The sequence below is a fragment of the Podarcis gaigeae genome (genome assembly GCF_964106915.1).
Source record: "Podarcis gaigeae genome assembly, chromosome: 17".
Lineage (NCBI taxonomy): Eukaryota > Metazoa > Chordata > Lepidosauria > Squamata > Lacertidae > Podarcis > Podarcis gaigeae.
In genome coordinates this window covers 40,375,771-40,402,551 of record NC_139694.1, presented here as the reverse complement: position 1 = coordinate 40,402,551, position 26,781 = coordinate 40,375,771, and the positions used below count along the sequence as shown (strand labels likewise).

Sequence of the window (26,781 nt, the reverse complement as noted above, 5' to 3'; positions counted from 1 at the left end):
TAACCAGTTCGTCTTGTGTATTCCATTTTAACAGCAAGTTATACATTCTTGATAGTACCTTAGTCTTTGGTTCTAACAGTTCTGTCTCCAACTTCGATTTCTCCACCTGGAACCCTAGTTTTTTGTCATTTTTAAAAACTTCTTTAATCTGGGCGTAATGTAACCAGTCTCGCACTTTACCCTCCATTTTCTCCAAACTCTGCAATTTCCAATTGTCACCGTCTTTTTCTAATATTTCCCAATATTTTGGCCATTTGGCCTCCATATTGGGTCTTTTTCGGGCCGGAGTCCAATTCACTTTGTTGCGTCTTTAGGTACTTTGTAAAAGGTTCCCATTCATCTTTAAAGTCACAGTTATCCTTGTCCCGTAGTTTGTGTGTCGATTTTGCCAGTTCTGCATAGTCCATCACTTTCTCTTGCCATGCTTCTTTCGTTGTAGTTTCCTCATCCTTCCATCCTTGTGCTATTAAGACTCTCGCAGCCGTTGTCGCATACATGAATATGTTTTTCAGCTTCTTTGGCAGGTCTTTCCCTACAATCCCTAACAAAAATGCTTCAGGTTTTTTGACAAATGTTAGATGGAACACTTTCTTCAATTAATTGTATATCATTTCTCAATTTTTTAAAATTACATTACAATCCCACCACATATGATAAAAAGTCCCCTCCTTTTCCTTGCACTTCCAACATATATTTGAACTAGTTTTGTACATTTTCCCTAGCTGCACTGGTGTCATGCACCATCTGTACATCATCTTCATATAATTCTCCCTCAGCAAAGAACAATCTGTAAATTTTAGGTCAATTTTCCATAACCTTTCCCTTTCTTCCATCATGATGTTGTGACCTACATCTTGTGCCCATTTGATCATGACTGATTTTACCTCTTCATCTTTCGTCTCCCATTCTAGCAGTATGCTGTATGCAGCCTTCAGTAATTTCACTTTCCCTTCAATCACTTCAGTTTGAAACCTAGATCTTGTATAGCTAAATCCTTTCTTACTGTCTTTTTCATATGTTTCGTGTAATTGTCGATAGTGCAACCAACCGGAAGTCCGTTCAAAACCAAGGTGCGCTTTCCCTTAGGAAGTAATGCAAAATGGATTAATGCATTCCAGACTTTTAAAAACAACCCCTAAAACAGCAATCTAACATGAATTTTACTAACAATACCAATGATCCACAGAATGAAAGCAATAATCAGTGTTCTGTACTATAAAATAAATAAGACAGTATTGTAGATGATAAAAATTAAAATTAATTTTTTTCCTTGCCTGTGCTGATGACAGTCATTGTTTGGATGAGGAGCTTTTATCCATTTCTGCAGTCACACAATCCATCAGTCATAAAACAAAAAACAAGCCACTGCACAAAAATGAAAAAGTCACACAAACAAAAACACAAAAATAGCGAAAACAAAAGCACCAAATATCACCTCAGAACACTGCAATCAGAAACGGAAGGCTTTAATTACGATGGGGGGGGGTGGGACTTAAATGAGCTGCGCAAGGGTAAAAATGAAAGCTCAGAAGCCTGTTCGGCTTCCAAGGCAAAGTTTGAAAACTGAAACACCTACTTCCGGGTTTGCAGCTTTCTTGGGAACTAAGCTGTTCGAAAACCAAGGTACCACTGTACTTTTAACGGAGCCCATAGACCAAGAGGCAGCCAATGCAGGCGGAACAAGTATAGTTATATTTGAGTTCCAGGCAACTGCTTTACTGATTCTGAAGGGGCTGTATGGCAGCACCATTTCCCACCAGATGACATTTCTAGGCTGTTTCTAAAAGCAAGTCCATCCAAACAGAGCATTGCAGCAATTCAGTCTAGAAGTACTTGAGGAAATAAGTAGAATAATAGAATTGTAGTTTTGGAAGGGACCCTGAGGATCATCTAGTCCAACCCGCTGCAATGCAGGAATATGCAGCTGTTCCATACAGAGATTAAACCTGCAACCTTGGCACTATGAGCACCACACTATAACCAACTGAGCTTGAGATCTTGCCCATGAGAACAAGCATTGTGGTATTCTTATGGAGAAAGGGAGTGCTAGATTAGCCATGTGGAACAGCCATTTTAATTCTGCATTCTGCTGATTTCGGAAATTAGCAGCACACAAAGGCTCAGGTGCAGAGGCACCTTCTACGTCCTCATGTAGCAGGTGAGCTGAGCTGTGCCTTAGTGTTAGAAGAACCTGACTTTGCAGTCAGGTTATAAAATGGAAGGCACATCAGTGGATCATGGGAATTTCAGTTTTCAAAAAAGAGTAGACTACTCAGGATGGAAGTTGGTACCTTCCTGCACTTTACTGAAAAGAACTCCCAACTAGGAATGGCTAAATCTGCCAATTTTGATTTCTCTCAGTTTTTCAGTCTTAAGTACAGTTCTCTGCTTTCCCACATGTTTTTTTTTAAGTCCACCAGCATTTTGGGGTGGAATCCTCCTAATCAACACATATCTGTATGTACATTTGCCAAGTAGTTTCCCCTAATGTTTGGTATGTGCTACACCCCTGACCGGAGCACTTACTTCAGGGTTTTCAGCATTTGGGAGTTGAAACGTTTGAGAATGGAGCCGTTCGAGTTCTGAGCTACCACTGTATTTCTATGTCCTCCGAATAAAATTGTTCTCTGGGAAGTGTGTATGAAATGATAAAATACAATTTAAATAAAATTCAGTATATTAAAACCCCAATTTGTAGCCTAAATGTCGTTGTTGTTTTTCAAGCAGAAAGAAATTTGATACAGAGTTGAGGAACACAGAAAGCTCCTGACTGGTGGAACAGAGTTGAAGCACATTTCAGTCACTGATCTTACACTCTAAGCCATGCAAATCAGTATCTGTACATGAGAGAGAATGTTAAAACTTTTTACACCAGTGGTATCATAGCTCTGCCTCATATTACTTACATTACCTCACCAAAACGTTGGAGACGTTGTGGGAATTAAAAGACCTTTTTCCATTTCTGATAGAATGCCCACAGGTTGCCCTATTATGAAATGATTTTTTTCATGAGATATCAGTTATTATTAAAACATATTCACATCTCTCCTCAGTTATCCCTACTATTTATGTGTGCAGATACTATGAAGAAAATTTGCCCAAAAGATCTTCTGACATGGATGCAGCAGATACTAGGAACTCTATAGAACAACAATGGAAAACATTGAAAAACCCACCTATGGAATTTCTCTGGATACAAGCCAATAAGCCACATATAGAGGAAAAGAGGAAGCCAAATGGTAGTGGTTCTCAGTTGAGAAAATGGTGTGAGCCCCAAAAGGATCTCTCCAAACTGAGCAAATGGACAACAAAATGACCAATGAGTTCTGCTGTGATGTGCACTGGAGCACAAGACCCAGCTTCACATATAAGATGATGAGGTCTGAACCAGCCATGTGAACTAACTAAAACTAGACTTGGATTGCTGACTTCTTTTCAGATTAAGCCCTCACACAATGGAAAACCAAATAACTTCCATGAGTCAGACCTAGTAAGATGAGTCTGGTTTTCTTTCCTTTCCTTCTCACTTCCTTCTGTTTTGCACATATACACGTCAATCTAAAGATCCTTTTGGAGATTTCACCCCTCCCATATCCAAGAATCTCCTGATGAGTCTGCTGATTCTCCAGAGAGGAGGAGCAGTGTTCTGCTCTCTACTTATTCTGCTCCAGCACCACATCAAAGAGTCAGTCAGTCAGTCAGTCAGTGTGTCGGAGAGAGAGAGACTGAGTGTTAGAGATTGTGTGTATAGATAAGGTTGCTGCTAAGAGCAGCTGCAGACCCTCAGTGTAGTGCAGCATTCATTTATGCTTAGACCTCATTAAGCTCTGTATATAGTTTGTATGATAGTTGTAGATAGAATAAAAGTAGTTATTCTACAGAGCTGCTCTCCGAGTCATTTGTGCTCTGCTGTACTCTGCTGCTATCGACGACTGTCTTCTTGTTGGAGTGAATCCGGTGCTCACAGCTCTGGGCTGTGAGTCCACAGCACTTTGATCTGTTGCTGTGAAGAGGGTGGTCTCTGGAAGTGCTACCCAGCTTGCCTGGCCCGGTGGAGGCTGAAGTGGATGGGTCCAGTTCGTGGCGCTGGCTTGGGGGCGATGCTGAAACGTGTTTCAATAAACTAGTCTAGTGATGAAGGCTAAAGATAAAACTCTCTCCTTATACCCAAGGGGCAGGAGGGGGTGAGGAGGAGCCCAGGCACAGCTGTGCCAGTGGCACATGAGAACAAGCCTTCCCAGGGGTGACTCCCTGTTTATGCTTTCCCCAGGGCATCATCATTACCTAGATTTAGGTGCCAGGTGTCAGGGCTGGAGTCAGACTCAGCTCTGCAAGAGAGGAAGCAAATCTCTGATGCCAGTGTAAAGGTAAAGGTAAAGGTACCCCTGCCCGTACGGGCCAGTCTTGACAGACTCTGGGGTTGTGCGCCCATCTCACTCAAGAGGCCAGGGGCCAGCGCTGTCCGAAGACACTTCCGGGTTACGTGGCCAGTGTGACATCGCTGCTCTGGCGAGCCAGAGCCGCACACGGAAACGCCGTTTACCTTCCCGCTGGTAAGCGGTCCCTATTTATCTACTTGCACCCGGAGGTGCTTTCGAACTGCTAGGTTGGCAGGCGCTGGGACCGAGCAGCGGGAGTGCACCCCGCCGCAGGGATTCGAACCGCCGACCTTTCGATCGGCAAGTCCTAGGCGCTGAGGCTTTAACCCACAGTGCCACCTGCGTCCCCAGTGACATCCCCAGTGATGCCAGTGACATTAACTCTTTATTCAAGGAAACAAAATACAACTCAGCCTAGTGGTCTCAGCACACTTCTCCATAGGTCTTGGCCTTATGGAGCAGTTGCCAGGAGAAATTCCCTGCCTTCCACCCTCTCTAAGACTCCTCCTCTCCCGAATGTTTCCCAAGCAGTCTCAAACTGCGACTGGGCACCTCTGGCCTCTGTTCTGCTCTCTTTATTACTCTTTGTGTTCTTGGAGACCGGGGGGGGGGGGGAGCGGGGGGAGAACTTATTGGCGGAGCCTTTCAAAGCTCAGCACGTATTCAATGTAATTCTTGCAGTGAATACCATTTTCTGACCCATTTATTTCTTTAACTGATTTTTAGTTAGCATTCATTTTAGTTTGCATTTTTCAGCATTTCTTTATATAAAAAAGAGAAATTGAAGTATAATACTACAAACACCATAGTTGTTTGTTTGTTTGTTTATTGTATTATAGTTTTATAGCGCTATAACACTGAAATAAAAAACATCATTTTTTGTCATAAAAATGTATGTATATAAAAAACACGTCACAGTCAGCACCATTTGACCAATAGCAATATAAGAATGTAAGAGGAGCCTGCAGGCTCAGGCCCATGGCCCATCTAGTCCAGCATCCTCCTCTTCTTACAGGGGCCAGCCAAAGGAGGCTTGCCATAACTGGACGTGCAAAAGAGAGGATACATTAACAAGCCACTTTCCCACCTATGCCCCTGGCCGACTCTCTTATATTGGGGGTGGGGCAGGGCTAGACTTCACAGCTCACTTTGGATTACAGCAGCAGCAGCAGCAGCAGCTCCAGCTGTGTTCCCAGAGACTGTTCAAGGCAGGAGAGCCGGCCTGTTCATTGGCCAGGAAAGCCCAGCTCTGCAAAGTAGCCAGCCGAAATCCCTGCTGTCCCCATGCAGGCTCCCTGCAACTTGCACCAGAACCACTGCAGTGCTTGCTGCTGCTGCTGCTGCTGCGAACTACACCAGGGACGGATTTAGCTTTGATGAGGCCCTAAGCTCCAGAAGGTAATGGGGCCCTTTAGATGTCCAGCTGTCCTTTGTCAACAACAAATTGTCGCTGTTTTTTGTGTTGAATATATACTATATGTAACATCCTAGAAGACCATTACCAAAAAGCTGGCCTGGCTACTTCAACAATTTACTCCTTCATTAGATTTTAATCCTGCATTCAAGACTCCAGGAATTAGAAAGGATTCAGGCATCATACAGAATTACCCCTACCTGCCAAATTAACAATATTTTAAAATGAAATACAGTGGACGCTTGGGTTGTGAATGTGATCCGTGCGGGAGGCACGTTTGCAACCCGCAGCACCGCATCTGCACACGCGTGGGTTGCAATTCAGCGCTTCTGCACACGCACAAAGCACAATTTAGTGCTTCTGTGCATGTGTGAGCACCGAAACCTGGAAGTAACCTGTTCCGATACTTCCAAAAACGCACAACCCGAAAACGTACCTGAAGCATCTGTAAGGTAAGACTGTAGAGATATAAAACTATAACATCATAATGCTATAAAGTGTTTTTAACCCTTTCAGGTCTGCACCATGGTCTATTAACTGTGACTAACAAAGTCTAGGGTCTTGGGTGGCGCTGTGGTCTAAGCCAGTGAGCCTAGGGCTTGCCGATCGGAAGGGCGGCGGTTTGAATCCCCACAATGGGGTGAGCTCCCATTACATGGTCCTAGCTCCTGCCAATCTAGCAGTTCGAAAGCACGTCAAAGTGCAAGTAGATAAATAGGTACCACTCCGGCGGGAAGATAAATGGCATTTCCGTGCACTGCTCTGGTCTTGGAGTTCCATTGCGCCAGAAGCGGCTTAGTCATGCTCGCCACATGACCTGGAAAAACTGTCTGCGGACAAATGTCGGTTCCCTTGGCCACTAAAGCGAGATGAGTGCCGCAACCCCAGTTGTTCACGACTGGATTTAACTGTCAGGGGTCCTTTACCTTTACCTTTTTTTTTTTTTAACAAAGTCTATCTGTGACTCATGAGAAGAGAAGACTCCCTGGAAAAGACCCTGATGTTGAGAAAGATGGAAGGCACAAGGAGAAGGGGACGACAGAGGACGAGATGGTGGGACGGTGTTCTCGAAGCTACCAGCATGAGTTGACCAAACTGCGGGAGGCAGTGGAAGACAGGAGTGCCTGGCGTGCTCTGGTCCAGGGGGTCACAAAGTGTCAGACATGACTAAACGACTAAGCAACAAGAACAAACAATCTGTAACTAACAAAGTTCTATGCTTCTGAATGCCACTTACTAGAAATCACCCCTTTGGGGTAGAGTTGTCATATGTCCGGTTTTTACCGGGTACATCCTCTTTTTACGGTTTAAAAGGGCTATCTGGGCAGATTTTTAAAATTTTGCAAAATGTCCAGGTTTATTTGTTGTGTACCATTAGTAACACCCAGGCCAAAGCAGTAGCAGTGTGACTGGCAGGCAGGGCAGGGGAAGAAGGGAACACGGGGTGTGAGTGACAGAAACAGCTGCTGCTGCTCGCCCTCCCGCAGCCAGCAAGAGTCTGGATGCTGAGTGGCAGTGTGGGGAGGGCGCTGCAAGAAGAGGGCTCCAGCACTGTCACCGCCTAGGTGGAAAGTTCCCCACTGCATCAGGCCAGTGGGGAACTGCCTAAAATCAACCAGCCTCTGGCAGGCAAAGGGACATACGGATCTGCAGATCTATTCAAGGGACTGATGCCCCCCCCATGCAAACTTTGCATTTCCCCCCACGCTGCCTTTGGGGGGGAATCCCCACTTGCTCCCCTGAGAAAAATGCACCTTTACTCTACTGCCTTGCAAGGAAAGTAGCCACTGGTAGGCAGTGAGTAAAACCTTTTCCGTGCCAATATATTCTGCTGTTTTGTGGGTGGGCGGAAGCAGCGCATTCCCCAAGCTCTCTTCCTTGTAAAGTAATTTGTTAGCAGCAGTCAAAAATCAAAACAAGAAAGGCAGCCTATTCCTCCCTCCTGCCACCTCAGGCTCTCAAAGTGGGGGCGGGGGGGCGGGGGCGGGGTTTGCATTCAGTGTTAGTCATACTCAGCATAAACCCATTGACATTAATGAACATGGCTAAATTAGGTCCCTTTATTTCTGTGAGTTTCCTTTTGAGTAGAGGTCAGTTGGCTCCACAGACCCTCTGGGTGCAGATGGGGGCAAGTGCCCAGCAGTGACCCCCCTTCAGGGCTCCCCCTCCCCACAAATTAACAAAAACTCCACCAACGCCCCTGAATGAGGGGTGTGCAATCCATGTGTGGTCGACACATCAACGTGGGCCACATGGGGGGGGAGTGTTGCGTGAGGTCATGCACAACGGGGGGGGGGGCAAACCAGGCGCCCCTGGCAGAGATGCCCAGGCTGCCGCCCGCGGGCACAGGGGCGCAGAGGGCGCGCTTGCGGGCGGGAGGCCGAGCTGCTTGGGGCGCCCTCAGCGCTGGGCGGGCTCGGCTCCTCGCCCACAACTATGGAGGGGCCGAAAGGCCGTTTCACTCATTTTTTAGAGTTGTCCAGGATAGACGCCGCATAGTCTGACTTCGCCCAAGGCCCCCCGGAGAGCAGGCAGCGGAGGAGTCGGTTTCGCCTTCTCCCGGCTGAGACGGGGCTTCCCCGAGGACCCGCTTTCCTAAATGACCCTGAGGCGGCGCCTGGTGCCCGGGGGAGCAGGGCAGAAGGAAAAACGGGTGGGAAAGCCTCTCCGAAGGCGGCGAAGGGGCGCTCGGGCGGCACCTGACCCGGCCCCTCGCCGCCCCCAGGAGGCCGGCCAGGGAAGGCGGCGGCGGCGGGAGTTTCCCCGACCCTCGTGAGCGGAGCCTTTCCCAGAACCGCCTCGGGGCGTATAAACTGGGGCGAGAGGCTGCGGGCGCCACAAGCGGAGGCTCCGGCGGCAGCCTGGCGGGACTGATTGGGCGTCGCCTGCGCACCTGAAGGGCTCTCCGGCCGCAGCGCCCGCTCCGCGCCATGCCGCGCCTCTTCGCCGCCGCCGCCCTCCTCCTCCTGCTCGCCTCGGCCGCTTGCTCTGCCGCGCAAGGTAAGGGGCCAAGGGAGTCCGTCTGTCCCGCCGGCCGAAGGTGCTGGGGCGGGCGAGGGCGAGTCTCGAAGGCCCAAACCCGTTTTAGAGGAAGGGGCGAAGGGTCAGAAATGCACTCTCCGTATGCTCAGAGGCACTTTCTCTGAGCCAGACTTCTCAGGGTTGAGCCACGGCAGTGAAAAGGGGTGGGAGAGGGCTTCTTTTCTTTCGCTTCAATCTGTGAGGGGCTCTCCGCTTTCCCCCGCTTGCTGCCCCTCCCGGTCTGAGGAGGGAAGGGGGTTGCCGTGAAGCCCCCGCCTCCCCTCCTCTTGGGCTGAGGCGCAGGCTTGCCTTGCTGAGTTTTGCCTGACCTTGGCGTTATGCTTCCTGGAATGAGAAAAGCAGCAGCAATTCATTTCTGGCTACTTTCACACAAACAGCTGAGTGTCCTTTTTCCTCCCTGAACATTTTTTTTTATTCATAAAGAAGGCACCTTCTGCCTGATTCTGTGAGTGAACTGATTAGTATATCTATGGGAGGACTCAGGAGTGTGAGAAGAAGTGAATGGAAATGAATTCATTCTATGGTTCATGAACTCTAGTAGTGCAAAATTAGAAGAAGAAAACAAGAAAGATGTCAATGCAGCTGGCTTCAATTAAAATTTCAGTTAGAGCAGATGAAACAGACACAGTTGTGAAACTTTTTTTGAAAAATTGCTATGGTGCCAAAGTATGAGTTCACATTCACTAAGAGCAAATCACAACAACAACATACACACCATTCCAATCTCTGGCAGAAACATTCTCTGGTTCTGTGATTGTTTGGGTCCTGTTGGGCAGCCTCCTCAAGCTCAGCTCAGTGTAGGTAAAATGTCCAGGAGGGCAAAAGCCCAGGGATCAAACACATGCTTTGGATGCAGAACAACCCAGGTCCAATTCCTGGTAGTATCACTAGCTAGAAGGATCCCAGGTCCCAAGGCTGGAGAGTCACTGTCAAGACCTTGGAGAGAACTGCTAGCTTTCTGACTCCCAGCTGTTTTTAAAGCAACATTTCTTTTTCTATCTAAAATTAGAATGGTGAGATGAAGAAAGCTAAGCAAGAGGTAGAGCTTTTTGTGTGTGTGTGTAAAAGGACATGATCAGAACTCAGTTCAGTTCTGGTACTAAAAAGAAATCCCTAGAAGGAGAACATGCTCAGATCTTTAATTCTAACTGTAGATCTTGGGGTTCTTATTAAAAACCAAGGTATTTCTAACAAGCTTGAAGTTTGCCTACTCCTGGTCACTCTCTAGATGGAGCAGCTGTCTGACAGCTTCATATGCCCATGTCCCCGGGCCCAGAGAGAATTCTCTCCCAGCATTGTGTTTGCATTCTTGCTGCCTTGTAGATATCCACTGCATTTGTCTTAAGAGGGGAGACACAGCCTTTGGAGAACACAGCCTTTGGAAGCGGGTGCATCTCTGGAGTTACATAGAACAGAGAAGGGGGGGCGGAATAGCTAACAAACCAACCAACCCACAAATTTATATAATGAAAATACTCAGCACTAAAGCCATTTTGTACTTTAGTCTTCCTTGTGGAATTCCAAATGCCTGTATTCCCTCAATTCAAATGACCACTCTCCCCCATATGTATTGATGTATGGGAGTTGAGAGGAGCTAGATTGAGATAAACACAGACATAATATGCTCATCAGAAAGGCAAGCTTAGTTGTGCACCAGGGGTGGGGAGCCTTTTTCAGCCTGAGGGGGACTGCATGGCAAGGCCAGACGCAAAAGGTGAGCAGAGCAATGGGTGTGACTCTAATCTTTGCACAGAACGCATTCCAGCTGCACAAGAATCGGGGGTTTCCACAAGCACGTCCTCCCCATCCAGGCGCCTGAGAGGCATCGTCACAGTTTAAGGCAGGGAAACGCACTGGGAGTTGGTGCAGAACAGGGCCAGTTAGAGGGTGTGGCCTGGGGAAACTCCCCAGAGACGAAGTCTGGAATGCCCAGCCCTGAGCTGCACTCAGTGGCAAATACAAGTTGCTGCCATGTGGCTACCCAAAACTTTTTCACTCTGATACAGACATGATGCAGACCATATCAGTCTTGCCATCTGGCCAGCCCAGGACCTCCGCACAAATTTTAAAAATGCAGGAAGCGGTAGTTACAAGTTACCAGTTTCTGCAGCCACAGCAGACACTATGATTCTCCAGCAGCTTGACTTCACCCCGGTGATGCCTTGTCCCTCGAGACAAATGGATGCCAGCAACAACTCCCAGCTGTGTGTGCAGAGGACTGCAACCCTACTCATGAATGTTCTGCATCACGTGTAGGTGATGACAGGCTTCCAAAAACTGGTGCCCTCCAGATATTAGACCAAAAGAATCATAGAATCATAGGATTTTAGAGTTGGAAGGGACCCTGAGGGTCATCTAGTCCAACCCCCTGCAATGCAGGAATCTCAGCTAAAGCAGCCATGACTGATGACCATACAATCTCCGCTTAAAAGCCTCCAAGGAAGGAGTGTTCACCACCTCCTGAGGGAGGTTTCAACTCCCAATGGTGAATACAGGGGTACCTCGGGGTATAAACACCTCGGGTTACAGACTCTGCTAACCCAGAAGTAGTACCTCTGGTTAAGAACTTTGCTTCAGGATGAGAATAGAAATCACGCAGCGGCGGCAGCAGGAGGCCCCATTAGGTACCTCAGGTTAAGAACGGACCTCCGGAACGAATTAAGTTTGTAACCCGAGGTACCATTGTAGTTAGGAATGATGGGAGTTGTAGTAGTTGGAATATCTAAAGGACATCAGGTTGGGAGGCTTGGGCTACAGTATTGAGTTTGCATGTGGAAAGTCCAGATTCAGCTCTGCCTCCCCACCTTCGCCATGAAGGCTGCTCGTGTTTGTCACCTCTCCACTGCGCCAAAATGCTTTTCTGAGTGGCATTGTTATATAGCCAACACAAACGTTTATATCCCTTTTGCCACACTCAGGTGTTTTTTTGGGGGAGGGTATATTTTAGTGTCTGTGAATTGTTGAGCACTTAACTTTCTCAATGTCTTATTGAGTAGATGTTATGATAGACATATAGGGTTGCACTCTTAAAAAGTTGCTTTAAGCACCCTGCCATGTTCACAGTTCATAACTAAAAGGGGATTTCTCCCTATCATTCTCCACTCCCAATCACAGCGAATGTGATTATAGGGTCCATGCTGAATATTCCCTTGAGTCATGAGGAATCCTAGGTGTTCAGAGTTCGGGGGGTAAGGTGGGCAAGGTTTGAATTGCGATATTACCCCTTTTGTGGGTGTGAATAAGCTGCACTGTTACTGGGTTTTTTAAAGCAGTTATCTTCCTATTCTAAATTAAGCTGTCAGCCTTTAAGTGGAGCCCACCACCTCACAAAATAAAAATCCGAATTCATTTTTGACTTCACTCCTGAGGTGCACTCTTCCATTGTCTCCTGAGACAGACAGATGCCAACCATACGATACTTGTTTTCCCTTATGGGACAAATATTACTTTGGGAGGGAGGCAGTCTAAAGCTCTTCTTTAGCCCCCCCCAGCTGCTAAGTTTTTGTTTTAAAGAGACATCCAATCACAGATCCCCCATAGTCCTTCAAAGTGTTTCCCCAAAACAAACATCTGCTTAAGTGAGGTCCTGAGAAATTAGCATTTCACTCTGAGTTATGAAACCAAGTGAATGGAGGTTTCCAGATTGAAGGTCCCAGTACTATTACTGGTATTTCCTTTTATTTGCAAAGTGAGATTATTGGGATGGAAGGGTTAGATGTAGATAAGGAATATTTCTTCTGGGGAGATAGCAACCACGACTGGACCTAACGGTCAGGGGTCCCTTTACCTTTACCTTTATACGCATGTTGGCAGAGTTAGGTTCCTCTGTGTTTTCTGGGCCTTGCGCTCCCTAGTCAGTGTGTTTGTGTAGCCTTGCATTCCAAGGGTTTGATGTATTCCTCCTTCCCACCCCAGTATTTCTTCTTGCAATTCACTTGGTGAGTTGAGCCATTCCTGGAAAGGGACTGATTTTCTTTCAGCACTAATCAGAATAAGGAGTGGCAGGGAATTCCTCTTCTTGATCTACTGGCAGCAGTCTAAAGAGCAAGTCAAAAAGTGAGTCATTAAACAAAGGAAAAAGGAAGCCTAAAAGTCTCCTCAAAGGAGATTTAAAGTCACACCTAAGGCATTTCTATTACAGTGCCTCTGTTCTTAATTCTCAAGAATCATGGGGGAGGGAGGAGAAGGCATTGGTTCCACGAACAGAAGCCTCTGTTTAAAAATAGAAGCAAAAGGACTCCAGTATTTCAATGGCTAATCAGTACCATTAATGGATTTAAATCAGGCATAGGCAAACTCTGGCTCTCCAGATGTTTGGGACTACAATTCCCATCATCCTTGACCACTGGTTCTGATAGCTAGGGATGATGGGAGTTATAGTCCCAAACATCTGGAGGGCCGGAGTTTGCATATGCCTGATTTAAAATATCATTTGTTGTTGTTGGCATCTGTCTATCTCAATGGACACAATGGAGTGCGCCTCTCGGGGGGGAGTCAAACCGCTGGAGAATCATACAGCCCCGAAGTGACCTCTGTGGGGCACAAGCTTGGATAGTATGTATGAAGGTCCTGGGCTGCCCAGATTACAAGATGCCTTCTTGGCCTCACTGATGTGGTCCAAAGGAAAGCAGAGCGATACTCTTGGCACCAGCTGGCTGCAAGAGTTGCCAGAAAGAGGCATACAAGGCCAAAATCTTTTGGACTCCACTCTGAATTTGTGTAGGGTTTGCTCCTTAGCCTTTTCTTCTCCTGAGGATGTCCTGTGAGGCAGCAGATATGGATTTCTTGTCAGGGTTTATGCCCAAAGCCTTTCTCATGAATGAGTATAACCACAAGGCAGCAGAGGTTTAGGATCAGAGTTTCCTTCTCCTAGATGGGCTGCCTTCCCAGGTTGATGATCCCCATCTGCCCCTCATTTCCCTCTACAGCACGTGCAGAAAACACATTATTGACCATTGTGGCCCACTATTGGTTTCCTCCACTTAATCTGCCAGAGCCTGTCTTCACATGCAGGGGAAGTCCCATTGGCTACCCTCAGGTGGTTAAGCTGGCCAGTCAAAGCCATTTCTGGGATTGTGGCCGCTGTCACATGCCGACAGCTTCAAGGAGCCACAGGTGAGAGCTGGGTGGGGATCAAAGGGGGACAAACTACCCCAGAAGGAGCACAGAATTGTAGAGTTGGATTATGAGGATAATCTAGTCCAACCCACTGCAGTGTAGGAATATTTTGCCCAACGTGGGGCTCAAACCCACAACCCTGAGTCTCGCGCTTCATCAGCTGAGTTATGTTTCCTGCTGAGGGAAATGTCTGTTTCCCATGAGGTCGGACCCTCAGTTGTGCCAGAAATTCAGGGCTAATAAGAGGGTAATTAGTCCTGCCAACCTCTCCAAGGTGGGAGAGGGCTGTCTTACTCGCGGAGTCCGTTATCTGGCCGCTGCAACGAGATGTGGGGGCAGAGGACTTTGGGTGCCAAGCCTGGCACGGAAACTGGGCACTCTCTGGAGTCATTCTTTAGAGCAGGGACACCTGTTTCTTAAAAATTAATAAGATTTGGCTAAAAACAGGCGTATTCTGGACTGAAGGAGATAAGGGAAACAATCTGTGGAACTGCAGAGTTCACCTTATTCAGTTTCACCTTATTTGGTATTACTACTTTCTTTCTTTTGCCTTTTCCTTGCTTCTTTTCCCCCACTGCAATCTCACCATTTTATTGCTTCTTATTGGTTTTTTTAAATTAAGAACTATTTAGTATTGCACTTTTGTACATGTTGTATCTATTGTGTTTTCTTTTTTTTGTACATTTTTATTGATTTTTTAACATATCATTTCCAACAATCATTTAACATAAATTCTTATTTTACACAATATTTTCGACTTCCATCAACAACCTCTGAAGATTTTCCATACTTTATCACTTATTCTGCATTTCTTAATTTCTCTATTACTTTTACTTATCATTAACTAATAATTCTCTTCATAATCTTCATTGCAATATTTCACACATTCCTCCTTACAGAAACTTCTTGCAGTCCTACTAGCGTAATCTGTTTATTACAATTGCTTTTTAAATAGTTCAAATATTTACTCCAATCTTCTAAGAATCTCTGATCCCGCAGGTTCTGAATCCATCCTGTTAATTTATCTAATTTTGCATAGTCCATTAACTTCATTTGCCACTCTTCTTTTGTCGGTAATTCTTCTTGTTTCCATTTCGTATCTATTGTGTTTTTAGAGGCTCAACAAGAGGACTACTACTTGAGGATTTGGCCAGAAAAGCCTGCAGTGAAGTATGGAGATTCCATGGTCTTAAACTGCAGTTCCAATTGTGAGAACATTGGCTTGGAGACCAGCTTACAGACCGTTGCTGCAGGGACTGGGCCTACTTGGAAAGCCTTCAATCTCACCAGGGTTACTGAGTGGGAACCAAAGCCATTGTGTTTTGCTACTTGTGGGGGGACAGAGCAGAAATATCAGAGGATAACCACCACAGTTTACCGTAAGTCATATACTGGGCAGTCCTGGAATAATCATTCACTCAGGGCAGAGGATTTGGAGTGCTGCTTGGCTTGAAGGTTATTCAGTGGAAAATAGGAGGGACATGGATTCAAATTCAGCAAGAGGCCAGGAAAGAAAGTGGCTGGCTACTACCCTGAGCATGCAAAGCTGCTTTCTGAATCCACATAACCCGGTAATCTAACTTGGAGTGGCTGTCCAGGGGACCAGGTAGGGATCTCCTGCAGCCATTTGTGATCCTGGAATGGGAGCCCTGTCTTCAGGACTGTCTCCCCAGAGTAGTTCACTGTGGTGCTGACGCTGTTGCATTTTCAGCACCAGCAGGATACTTCTGTATTTGCCCAGGCCTTTGGTTTTTCTTTTATTTCCTCATTTACATCTGCTTTGAATGCTGTTGATGTTTACTTCTATGTTGCTGCACTTCAATTCCTCCCGTTACTATTATTTGTTCGATTCTATTTATGAATTACTTCTTATAAAGCATCTCAAAGCAGTTTAACAGCAGAAAGAAAGAAAGAAAGAAAGAACAATTTGAAATGCAGTGCAGCTATAGAGTGTTTTTATTAAAGGAGCTTTGTTTTTATGCTTTTGTTTTTTAAGCTGCCCTGGAAGTTTCCTTGTAAAGTGAAAGGCAGGTGCCAACCTCAAAAGCCCCAAGCAGCTTAGAGCCATTTGCCCAGAGGTTGAGGTTCCCTTCCAAGGCCCAGCTGCTTGGCCCACCTCAGAGTTGGGCGAACTTTTTCCAGCCCAAGGGCTGCATTTTTTTTCTGGACAGCCCAGGGGCACTACCAGTGGTGGACAGGGCCAGATGCAAAAGTGGGTGGAGAAATTAATGTCCAATTTACACTCATGCATCTTCTCTATCCTCCATCCAGACAAGGAAGAGACATCCAAGTTCAAGGACATATTCCAAACAGGCAAAATCATTCAGTGAGGCTTCGGAGCTGGGCTGGTGAGGGGCATGGTCTGGGGAAAGGGGCTGCAGCTTGAGGAGAGTTCTGAGAACCAGATAGAGGCTGGAGGGTTTACCCGACATCGAAAGAGGTTCACTTGCTGAGAACAAGGGGCAGGGCCTTGCTGCGGTAGCCCCCAAGTTATAGAATTCCCTTCATTGCCCCATCCTTGTTGACATTTTAGTCGACAGTGGAAATGTCTGTGCCTTGAAGAGATACATTCTGCAACCTGTAAATATTATGTAAATTAATCAAATGGGCATGCTTCCTGCCACTTTTAATATTTTGCATAATTCAGCCTGCTGTGGCATGCCCGGACGTTTTGTCCTTTCTTAGCTCTTAATGGCTTTGCCCAAGTCAGCCCTCTCTGTCAGCCCCACTTGGTTCCCAAGCAAAATTATCTTTGCAAAGGCAGGAGGGAAGACGGCAGTGGGGTGAGAGGGGCTGCCTAGTTGAAGCAGAGACCTCATGGGTCTCATCCTGAAGGTCTGGACATGCTGCCCCCCTGGTGCTGAGATCCCCGGCAGGGATCGCTTCCAAGACTGGTGTAGAAAGAAACACAGAACGTGTATCCTTTCTTTTTCCATTACTTCTGAATTTTATTAACCAATGAAGATTGGGTGGTATTTGATACTCAATTGTTTATGCATTTTTTTATTGTTAAATTGCTTTGACCTGTTTCATAGGAAGTGATCTGTAAATGAAATAAATTATTATCATTACTCATTTCATTTCTATACTGCTTTATTTTTATGGGGAAAAATCTCAAACTGGTTTACAACATTTAAAAAACAACAACAATCCAGAATAAAACATTATTGAAGAAAGTCAAATCAATAGGATTTATCACTTTTTATTCCGTTCCAGGAGCTCCGGAGCGCGTAGTGTTGGATCCGCTGCCAGAGGTGGAGGTGGGTAAGGAGTATAATGTGACTTGTCGAGTTTTCAATGTTGCCCCCATTTGGAACCTCACCATGACCTTGTATCAAGGGAAGAGGAGGCTGTATGTGGAGACCTTTGAGGACCACAGGAATCCTGAAGCCGGCAATGTTGTGGTGACAAGCAACAGCATCACCGCTCAGCAGAATGACCATGGAGAGGAAGTCACCTGCCGTGCAGTTCTGGACCTGAGGCCGGAAGGGCCCTTCTTGGAAATGGCTTCTCTCAGCAAATCGCTGGAGACTGTTGGTGAGTTCACATCAGAGGCCCCCGTCCTCTAAAAGAAGTGGGCACAATGGCAAAAGAAGCAGATTCATTGACTGCTAATGGGCACAAATCCAAGCAAAAACTCTGGAGGTAATGGAGCCCCCCCCCCCTGCATTGTCACTCCCCCATACAGATCCCCTTGGATGTCAGAAAGGACATTCTTTCTTGCTTCTGTTTTGCATCCATGATGGATCTATTTCATTTTTATTTATGAAATGGCATTGGGGTGCAGACAGGGCTATTGTATCTGCAAGGCTGGGGGTACTGAATGAAATTGCAACTGGTTGTAATCTTTTTGGTATCGGTGGCTACTTGTAATTTTGCTTATGATTTATTTTCATCTGCCGCAAACCAGAGAGGGCAGTAAGTCCATGGAAGCCAACCAACATCTAAGCCAACTGAGCAGGCTTGATGTTCATTGGGCTGGTTTGGATATTTTTACTGCCTTCCTTTGTTTTTTGGGAAAGCTCACTTGTTTTAACTTCTGCAAACCTCTAGTTTATTTCTTCAGTAGCTTTGTTTTCATTTCTGTTGGCATCAGTGGTCACTGCCTGTTTATGGGAGTGATATCTCTTTTCATAACTGTCAGGGGTTCAGAAGGAGAGACACAGGAGGGGGAGCAAATGGAGAGTGAGGAGGAGGAGTACGAGGGGGGCGCAGGCAGTGACAGTGGCCAGAGTTATTCCACAAGCCTCTCTAGCGAATCGGAGGACTCACAGAAGGGAGCGCCGGTGGCCAGAGCAAGGGAGATTCCAAGGGAGAAACCTCAAGAGGGAGGGGCCAGCGGGGAGTCTCTGAACAGCAGCTGGAGATCAGGGCCAGCGTCTCCACCAGAGCGCAGTGGGGAGGGGGAGTCCCAGGAGTCGGGACCAGTGTCCTCACCACCAGAGGGAGGAGAGGAGTCAGGTTTGGCAACACCCACATCAGGAAGCGGGGAAACGGTCAGAAGGAAAGTCACCGGCTGGGCGCGCGCGCCAAGTTCAAATGTACAGGAGCGCGGCACAGCGGGGAGCCCGGGAAGGGAGCCAGGTCCTAAAGCCCGCCGGAGGGAGGGGCAAGACTCAGGAGGCTCCGCGTCAGAGGAGTCCAGGAAGGAGGGAACCCCAGAGGGCAGAAGGACCCAACGCAGGAAAGAGCAGCGCAAGAGGTGGAGCCAGGCTAGAATCTTAAACTGGTGTGGGTGGAGCAGTGAGTCAGAGGGGACTTAGCCGGTCTAGCGTTAAGACGTGGGCCTGCGCGCCCAGAGCTTGGAAATGGAAACTAAACTTCAATAAAGACTTTTGTATATAATATCCACTGGGCGTTGGTCCTCTGTGAGCTGGGACCTAGCGGCAGTCCTGACAATAACTGATATGATTTCTTTCATGGTTTTCACAGTTTTCCCTATGGACCCATATCTTCAAACCTTGGGCTCTGTAGAGATCAATACTAGCATGCCTGTGGAATGTGAGGTGTCTGGACTTTTTCCGGTTCAAAAGGCAGTGTTTCAGCTGTTCTTTGCAGGGGAGAGATTGAACTCCAGCAACCACATATCAGGGCACAAAGTGAGTGCCCAGGCTCAGGTGACCTCAGTATCAGCAGGAGAACATCAGTTGATCTGCATAGTCTCTTTGGGGCCAGTGACCAAAACTGCAGAGAGTACTGTGAATGTTTACAGTGAGTATCATTTCTGGATTTCATAGAATCAAAATTGTAGAGTTGGAAATGAGCTGAGGATCACCTAGTCCAACCGCCTGCAATGCAGGATTCTCAACTAAAGCATCCGTGACAGGTGGCCACCCAACCTCTGCTTAAAAACCTCAAATGAAGGAGAGCCCACCACCTCTCATGTTTCGCTGTCAAACAGCTCCTACTGTCAGAAACTTATTCCTGATGTTTAGTTGGAATCTCCTTTCTTGTAACTAGAAACCATTGGTTCAGGTCCTGGCCTTAGGAGCAGGAGAAAACAAACTTGCTCCATCTTCCATGTGACAGCCCTTTAGATATTTCAAGCTGGCTATCATATTTCTTCTCAGTCTCCTCTTCAGCAGGCTAATCCTGAGCTCATTCCACCAGCATTTGTTGGCCCAACACCTATAAAGTACAGCCTTTTGCAGTGGGGCTGCCAGGCATAGGTCTTCCCTGCATGCCTGTCAAAATGACAGACATTTGGCTCCCATTAGTTAACAGCCTTTCAACATGCAATTCTAGGGAGCAGAGTCTGGCCAACGTCTCCACACCAAGAGGGGGGTGATCAATGGGTTGAGCAACAGACTGGAACTTTCCTGCCTGTCCAAAAACGCATCTAGATCAGTTTGTCTGGCCCAGCTGGATGCTTCCAGGAAGCCCACAAACAGTAGGGGAAAGAAACAGCTTCCCCTGCTCCTCCTGTTTGTCCCTAGCATCTGGTACCCTGCCTGGCACAGGTACACTGCCTCTACAACCTCTAAAACCTGCCAATTTACCTCAAGCCTATTTTAAAATTCACCAAAATTTTTAACTTGATAGGGTTTAGCTCATTGTGTAATAATTATAGTCATTCAAGGAATCTAGATATGTAATGGCTGTTCTGCTACATTCTCTTGCAGGTTTGCCCAAACCCACCCTGCACATTGACCACCCCCAAATCCCTGTCAACACAAACGTGACAGTTATGTGCAGGTCTGATGGCTCCAAGTCCCCTGGTGTCGTCATGCGGATCAGTGACACCCAGGAGATCTTACTATCCGGAGATGGTCCTTCTCTGCAGTATTCACTGACGGCCCAGAAAGAGGATAATGGGAGGCAATTCATGTGCAAAGTGGAGCTGAAAGTTGATGGGCGCTCGGTTGTGAAAGAGACAGCTGCAAATCTCACTGTCTTCTGTGAGTAGGAAATGCTCTTCTGAACAATATTTTATTTCTAGAGATTCAGAACTCTTCGCATTTTGCAACAAAGAATAAATAAATTATGCAGTGGGAATGAATTATCCAACCTGTGCAGCTTGTGGTCCATATATGAGGCAGCCTGTGCTTGGACTGTACCACTTCAGACTGTAGACAGGGGCTCACATGGCTGAGAGCTTATTTTATACATGGTGGTTGTTGATTTATTTATATTCCGATTTTTCTCCTGACAGAACTCAAGGCAGCTAACAGATAAAAATAAGAACCACTAAAAACATAGATAAAAAAACCCAATCATTAAAAAACAATTAAACATTGGTAGAATTAAAACCGCACACACACAATTAAAACATACAAATAATTACAACAAAAACAGCACAACAATCAATCCCTGCACTTCAAAAACAGGCCTGGCCTTCTCCCTTATATGTTAGTTCTTAATCTTTTGTTTGCATCATGGAGCACTGAGTCATGTCAGCCCCCACTATCCCCTGCCTTCTGAAGTGGTGCAGACCAAATAGAGATTTAGCTCATCATTGGGATCAATGTGATATATACACAATTTGTGGGGTTAATTATTGTGTAAAGTTAATTAATTAATTTCCATGAATGAGAAAATAAGGGTTAGGGAAATTGCTTGAGAAGCTGGCCTATAAAATGGGAGGTTATTCTTGGAAGCCATCAGGTCTTTCCTACCCAAGCACAGGTCCTATAGCTGTACTTTTTTCCAGTGTCAGTTCCCAATGCATTTTCTCAAATCTTGGAGCCACTTACACAACCTGATCAACTCCTGATTATTCACACCTGATGTGATGTTCGATGCTGGGAGGATTGTGTTTGGATGTCCGGTTCTTTTTAAACAGTGAAACCAGGGGCAGGGAGGGGCTGATTCAGACCCGTGCCATTTAGCTGGGAGTGTGTTAACCTCCCTCCCTCAACCATTTCATTGGTCCAAATTGTCCCAATGAGAGATACTAAATGGTGTGTGCAAGGGATATACTAGTACCTATGAGTGTGTGTGTGTGTGTGTGTGTGTGTGTGTGTGTGTGTACTCCCTCCAGTGCTGTGGTTCAATCCCACCCCCAACCCCTCCTGTGGTTTCTTTTAGCATGTTTTCTTTAAGAAGAAATAATAACTGTAGGACTGGATTATGGATGTTAACTCCTGACATCACATCTTTTTTGACCCTGAATGTATGAACTGAGCTCAGCTGAAATGCATTCTGTGATCTGAAGCGATACGACACTTCCGCCTATGGTGCTTGGCCTCTGGTGGTTTATTCACACATGCATCATGCAGTGAATACGGATGCATGGACTAGCCTTGGGATTCTCAAATTTCTGTGCAAGCTGCTAGACTGGAGCATCCAGGTGGCTTCTAGGATCCATGAGCATCCTGTGCACGCCTAAAGGGCACAAGATTACCACCAAATCTTATGCGGTTTTGCAATGATGAAATAAGATGCTGCAATTCATCCCTTATGGCCAAGGCAAAACAACCACGTTTGTCTTCTCCATTCCAGATGCACCCCAAATGAGTGATTCTAGCTGCCCTGATAAGTTGACCTGGAAGGACGGCAGTGAAGAGACCTTTATCTGTTCAGCCTCAGGAAACCCACCACCAACTGTTGAATGCAGGAAAGATGAGGTGTCGTACAACATTGGGATATTGCAGCAAGTCTCAAAAGAGCATGGTGGCATCTATCATTGCAATGCCACCAACGCCTATGGATTTGATGTAAGAGATGTGATCATACACATTGAATGTAAGTTAACCTCCTTGTCCAAATCATCTTTCAGTGCAACACACACACACACAAACACACACACACACACACACACACACACGAAGGAGAGGTTTGGATTTGTAGCAGACTGCCAAGAATGTGGAATTATTTAAAATTACTCTGCTAAAAAGCAGGACCAAAATGTAGGTTATAAATTGATCCCAAGGAGGCCAGCAGAGAGAACCTTCCTCAATCTTTCTGGATTGGAGATAGTACACAGCTGGATATGGGATGCCAAGCCAAGCCAGGCCACTGGCCAGGTTTTCTAACAACCCGCAGGCATTAATTGCACAGGTCCAACGGAAAGACTCTTTTGGGTTTTGATGTGAGTGCTGTTGAAATCTTGCACACGCTTGTTGGCTCGCTGAACAGCTTTTGTCAGGTGCCAGCCTCTGGAAGTCGCATATGCTCAGCCTCAAAGTCAGAGACGACAGTGGACCAACAGGTAATAGTGATGCCTTCAGGTTCCCAAATCAGTGGACTTGACTCTTCTGACACTTGCTCCTGTGTTCCCTTTGATGGACCTTAGTGCTTCATAACCTCCAATTTGTGTGTAGCCTACACAAAATTCCACTTTCGGAAATGTGCAGATTAGCTCAATTGCCTTAGCATTTCAATTTGCAACCAGACTTCCAACCCTTAAAATACCAGGAACTTCCAGAAAGCAGCTAGTTTTGGAGGATTAGTCACACCTAGCATGCAACAGCAACACAAGTGTAGGAATCACCAGATGTCTTAAAGTTAGCGAAAGAGGCAAGAATCTCTGTGGTCCACTGGTCCAGGCTCATTTACTTGAGCTTTTGGTGTTTAGCAACCTACATGTCCTTTCAATCACGAGGGCTTGAATTTTGCCCTTTAAAAAGCAAAGCTGTGTGTGTTCTGCAGATTTGCAGCCCTGCAGAATTCTTAGGCCCATAACCTTAACCCACTTGTCTTTGCCTTTCGCAGCTTACCAGCCTGACATCCTTGGAATCATAATTGGGGTTCTCTGTGTAGTGGTTATTTCTTCTGCAGTAGGGGTGGCTTATTACATGCACTACAGAAGTAAGATCGAGAAGTACCACCTAAGACGGCGGCAGCAGCAAGTAACAGGGAGCCCCATGGAGCAGAAGTGCCTGAATGGCAACGTATAGTCTGTGAATGTTTAAGTGGACAGGTGGCTGCTATAAACTGAAGAGGAACTTGAGCCCATGCCAGCAAGTTGCAGTTGTTATTCAGGTTCATCCTCCCCACTTAGCCAGTGATCAGGGGGAGAAAATGGGAAAGCATTCTTGAGATGCTGAACAACTGATGGGCAGTGCTCCAACTGGACTTTGTCTTAAGGAGTTTGGATGGTTTCTGCACTTTCAGAAAAAGACTTGTGATCAGAAACTTGTCCCTTTTATGTTTTCTTAAAACCTTCTCTTCCATCCAAGCCTTGGAATCTTGAAGTTTTGAGAACCGGAATGTTGGACTCTCATACTTACAGGTCAGGAGGGGGTAAAAGCTGCCAGAGCATAAGCTTTGAGAGATAGCTGACAACATTCAGTTACTCAGTAAGAAGCAACACAAAGAGTTCAGGCAGGTGTGTTGGAAGGCGGAAGGATGGAAGAGCCTCATTAAGGATGGACTATTTCCCCAGCAGTGGACGCTTTCAGAACTTAGATTTCCATTCCTGCAGTGTGAAATGAAGCGTCTGCCTGGATCCTTCACCTCGCCCCACTGGGACTATAAGCCGGCAAGATCATGATTGCATTTTGCATTGTGAAAACCATTGTCTCCTTCTTGGACCATCCAAGCTCTTCCAGGGTGCAATCTGGCACCAGTTGGGTCTTAAAGGAAAGCCAAGATTCTTATGTGGTGGCATAGTCAACATAAAATGGTTTTTTTATCATGATCCATGAACTCAGGATTCTCTTCTTTCAAGATACTACATGTCATAACTCTAAGACAACTTGTCTTTTTCAGTGTCAGGCCAGGCTGAAGTCTTTAATGTGAAGGATATGAGAATGGTTTAAAAATAATGTAGGCTTTTAAATGACTGCTGAAAAATGTTGGGTCATGTGTTTCCGCATGCTCAGTTTTTCCACACTTCCGCGAGTTTAAAGTGTCATTTTTGCACATGTGGCTCAAAAACACCAACAAAATCTGCTTTGTGGATTATGCTTTATGGGTGTATGCCTAAAATGTATGAAATGGTCTACATACATTAGAATAGGAGGAAAGCGCTCTTGCAGAACCTTGAACTTGTCATCTAAATTTTTAAAATGACTCCTTGTTTTAAATCTAACCTTGTATAGGAGAATTACCCCACTGTTTCAAAAATCTTTGAGCTTCTATTCTGGAGGCTGAGCACCCAAACAGCAACTGAATTGAAGGGACTGCAAGTTAATTTTCTTGCATCAAAACCTAGCAAGTCATTCTCAATGAATTTATTTTTATGTTCTTATTGCCTGGAGAATAAAATTGTTTGCTAAATTCTGTTCATGCCATCTCCTGAATGAATGAAACTTTCACTGCAGCATGGTGAGTCTCCGTTACCAGGAAGAACTGCAGACTGCGAACAGTATGTGGGACACGGTGTCTTCTGAGAGGCAGGTGGCATGTGCTGTGATTGTGCTTCCTTAGCTGCTCTGTCAGTGTTATCATGCAACCATATATAAAAATGGGAATGCTCTGAATTTAGAATTCAAGGATATTTCACTATTATTATTCTGTAGACTTTCCATACCTTAGACATGAGAGATTTTTAATAATAGTAATAATTAATAACAAGAATAATTTATTATTTATACCCCACCCATCTACCCTGGGCGGCTCCCAACAATTAAAAGCACAATAAAATTTTAAAGAGGTTTATCACTGCAAATAAATCATAGAATCATGTAACTGTAGAGTTGGAAGGAACCCTGAGTGTCATCTAGTCCAACCACCTGTCAGCAAAAGAACACCTGGGAGCCACTGACACACCAACTTTCTAAAGTGGCTTCAAGGCTGGAGTGCTGCAATGCTGTATGTGGGGCTTTGCTGGCACTTGGTCTGGAAGCTGCAAGACGGTGCAGGATGCTGCAGCACAATTGCTGGCAGAAGAGACGCCTCGTCAGCATAGAGCACCTCTGCTCAGAGATCTGCGCTGATTGCCTGCTCACTCCCAGGCCAAGTTCAAGGTGTTCCTATTAGCATATAAAGTCCTTAACAACTTGGGATCAGTTTACATCTGAGATCATCTTGCCCCACATATGACTGCTTGACCACTTCTGTTGGCAGAACTGGCACCTTCACAGAGGCTGCACATGACCCACATCTGTCAGCACTTGATTTTTTTAGTGTGGCAGCATCAACACTGGAACGCCCAGCCCCTTGCTCTCAGGCACCTTCACTGTAGTCCTTTCAGCACCTGCTGAAGATGTTCTTATTTAGACAAGCCTACCCAGATATTCTGAAAGTTTGTAGGAGTTTAAATTGGTTTTAGTCTATTTTACTGTGGTTTTAATCTTCTGTATATTTTAAATTATGGTTGTAAATTGTTTTTAGAGATAATTTTATTCTGTCTTTTTTTGTAAGCCACTTTCAGGTTTCCTACAGTCAAGCAGTAAATACATTTTATGAAATAAGTAAATAAAATTAATAAATGGGGAGGCATGGAGAGGGAGGGGGAAGCCCTGTTGTTATTTTAAAAATTGTTTTATTAAAAATTTTCTTGGGTTACATAAGTACATACAGTGTCTGTTTTCAGTTTTCTGTTTTCTTTTCTAGAGATCGTTTATATTTAATGTGAGACAATAACGTTTTAGAAAAGATAAGTTTGGGAGAAGCTCTGTTATGCATGTGGAAGGCCTTGCGTAGGACTTCTGCTGATGGAACTCATCAGCTGAATCCTGCCCAGGGTCTTACACCTGCTCCTGCTGCCCCTGAAAAGGAGCCAAAAAATCCTGAAACCAGATCACTTAATCTTGGGGTAACCTATGATGTGAGCATTCAATCTTCTGGCTGTTTTAAAATTATTATTATTCAAGGAAATAAACATCTACCTGACTTTTAGAAGACATCTGAAGGCAACCCTGTATCGGGAAATGTTTAATGCCTAATGTTTTACAATTTTTTATGTGCTGTAAGCTGCCAAGAGTGGCTGGGGAAACCCAGCCAGATGGGCGAGATATAATTTACTTATTTTTAAAAAAATATTATTGAAGTGATTTTGCCCCCTCACAAATGGAATGAGCTTGGGAGTAAAGAGACTGTACAAATTGAAACACATGCTACGTCTCTGCATCACAGTTCCCCAAGTGCACAGCTGGATTCTATGAACTGGACCAATGTCTGTTGCTGAGAACAGAGTAGCTAGGCAATACTGGATGGTTAAGCCCAGTCAAAGGCGACTCTGGGCTTGCGGCACTCATCTCGCTTTACTAGCCGAGGGAGCTGGCGTTTGTCCACAGACAGCTTTCTGGGTCATGTGGCCAGCAGGACTAAACCACCTTTGGCGTAACGTAAAATCAACCATAGTAACATTCATATTACACACAGAAAATTAAGATAACGAAGTGAAGGAATGGGTTTCTGTGTAGCAACTTTAAAACTGACTCAACCCCCCCTTTTGTTCTTTCAAAAAAGAGCATTTTAAATGCTCAAAACTTGAGCTGT

At 45.6% G+C, this 26,781-nt stretch overlaps 1 protein-coding gene across 1 annotated transcript; it reads left to right on the top strand.

The window, feature by feature from the left end:
* Positions 1-8,498: 8,498 nt before the first annotated feature.
* LOC310834814 (intercellular adhesion molecule 1-like) lies at positions 8,499-25,853 on the top strand. The gene is made up of 7 exons (XM_083719193.1): positions 8,499-8,793; positions 15,069-15,332; positions 17,170-17,490; positions 18,886-19,164; positions 20,076-20,351; positions 21,895-22,137; positions 23,107-25,853. The coding sequence occupies exons 1-7, from the start codon at positions 8,724-8,726 to the stop codon at positions 23,289-23,291; spliced, it is 1,638 nt and encodes a 545-aa protein (XP_083575319.1). The 5' UTR covers positions 8,499-8,723; the 3' UTR covers positions 23,292-25,853.
* Positions 25,854-26,781: the final 928 nt, after the last annotated feature.

What these genes read in the sequence shown, in the direction of transcription:
- LOC310834814 (XM_083719193.1), top strand. Translation starts at nt 8,724, where the DNA reads ATGCCGCGCCTCTTCGCCGCCGCCGCCCTCCTCCTCCTGCTCGCCTCG. An exon ending in GAGTACTGTGAATGTTTACA is followed by an intron (nt 19,165 to 20,075) that starts GTGAGTATCATT and finishes ATTCTCTTGCAG; the next exon opens with GTTTGCCCAAACCCACCCTG. An exon ending in TGTGATCATACACATTGAAT is followed by an intron (nt 22,138 to 23,106) that starts GTAAGTTAACCT and finishes TGCCTTTCGCAG; the next exon opens with CTTACCAGCCTGACATCCTT.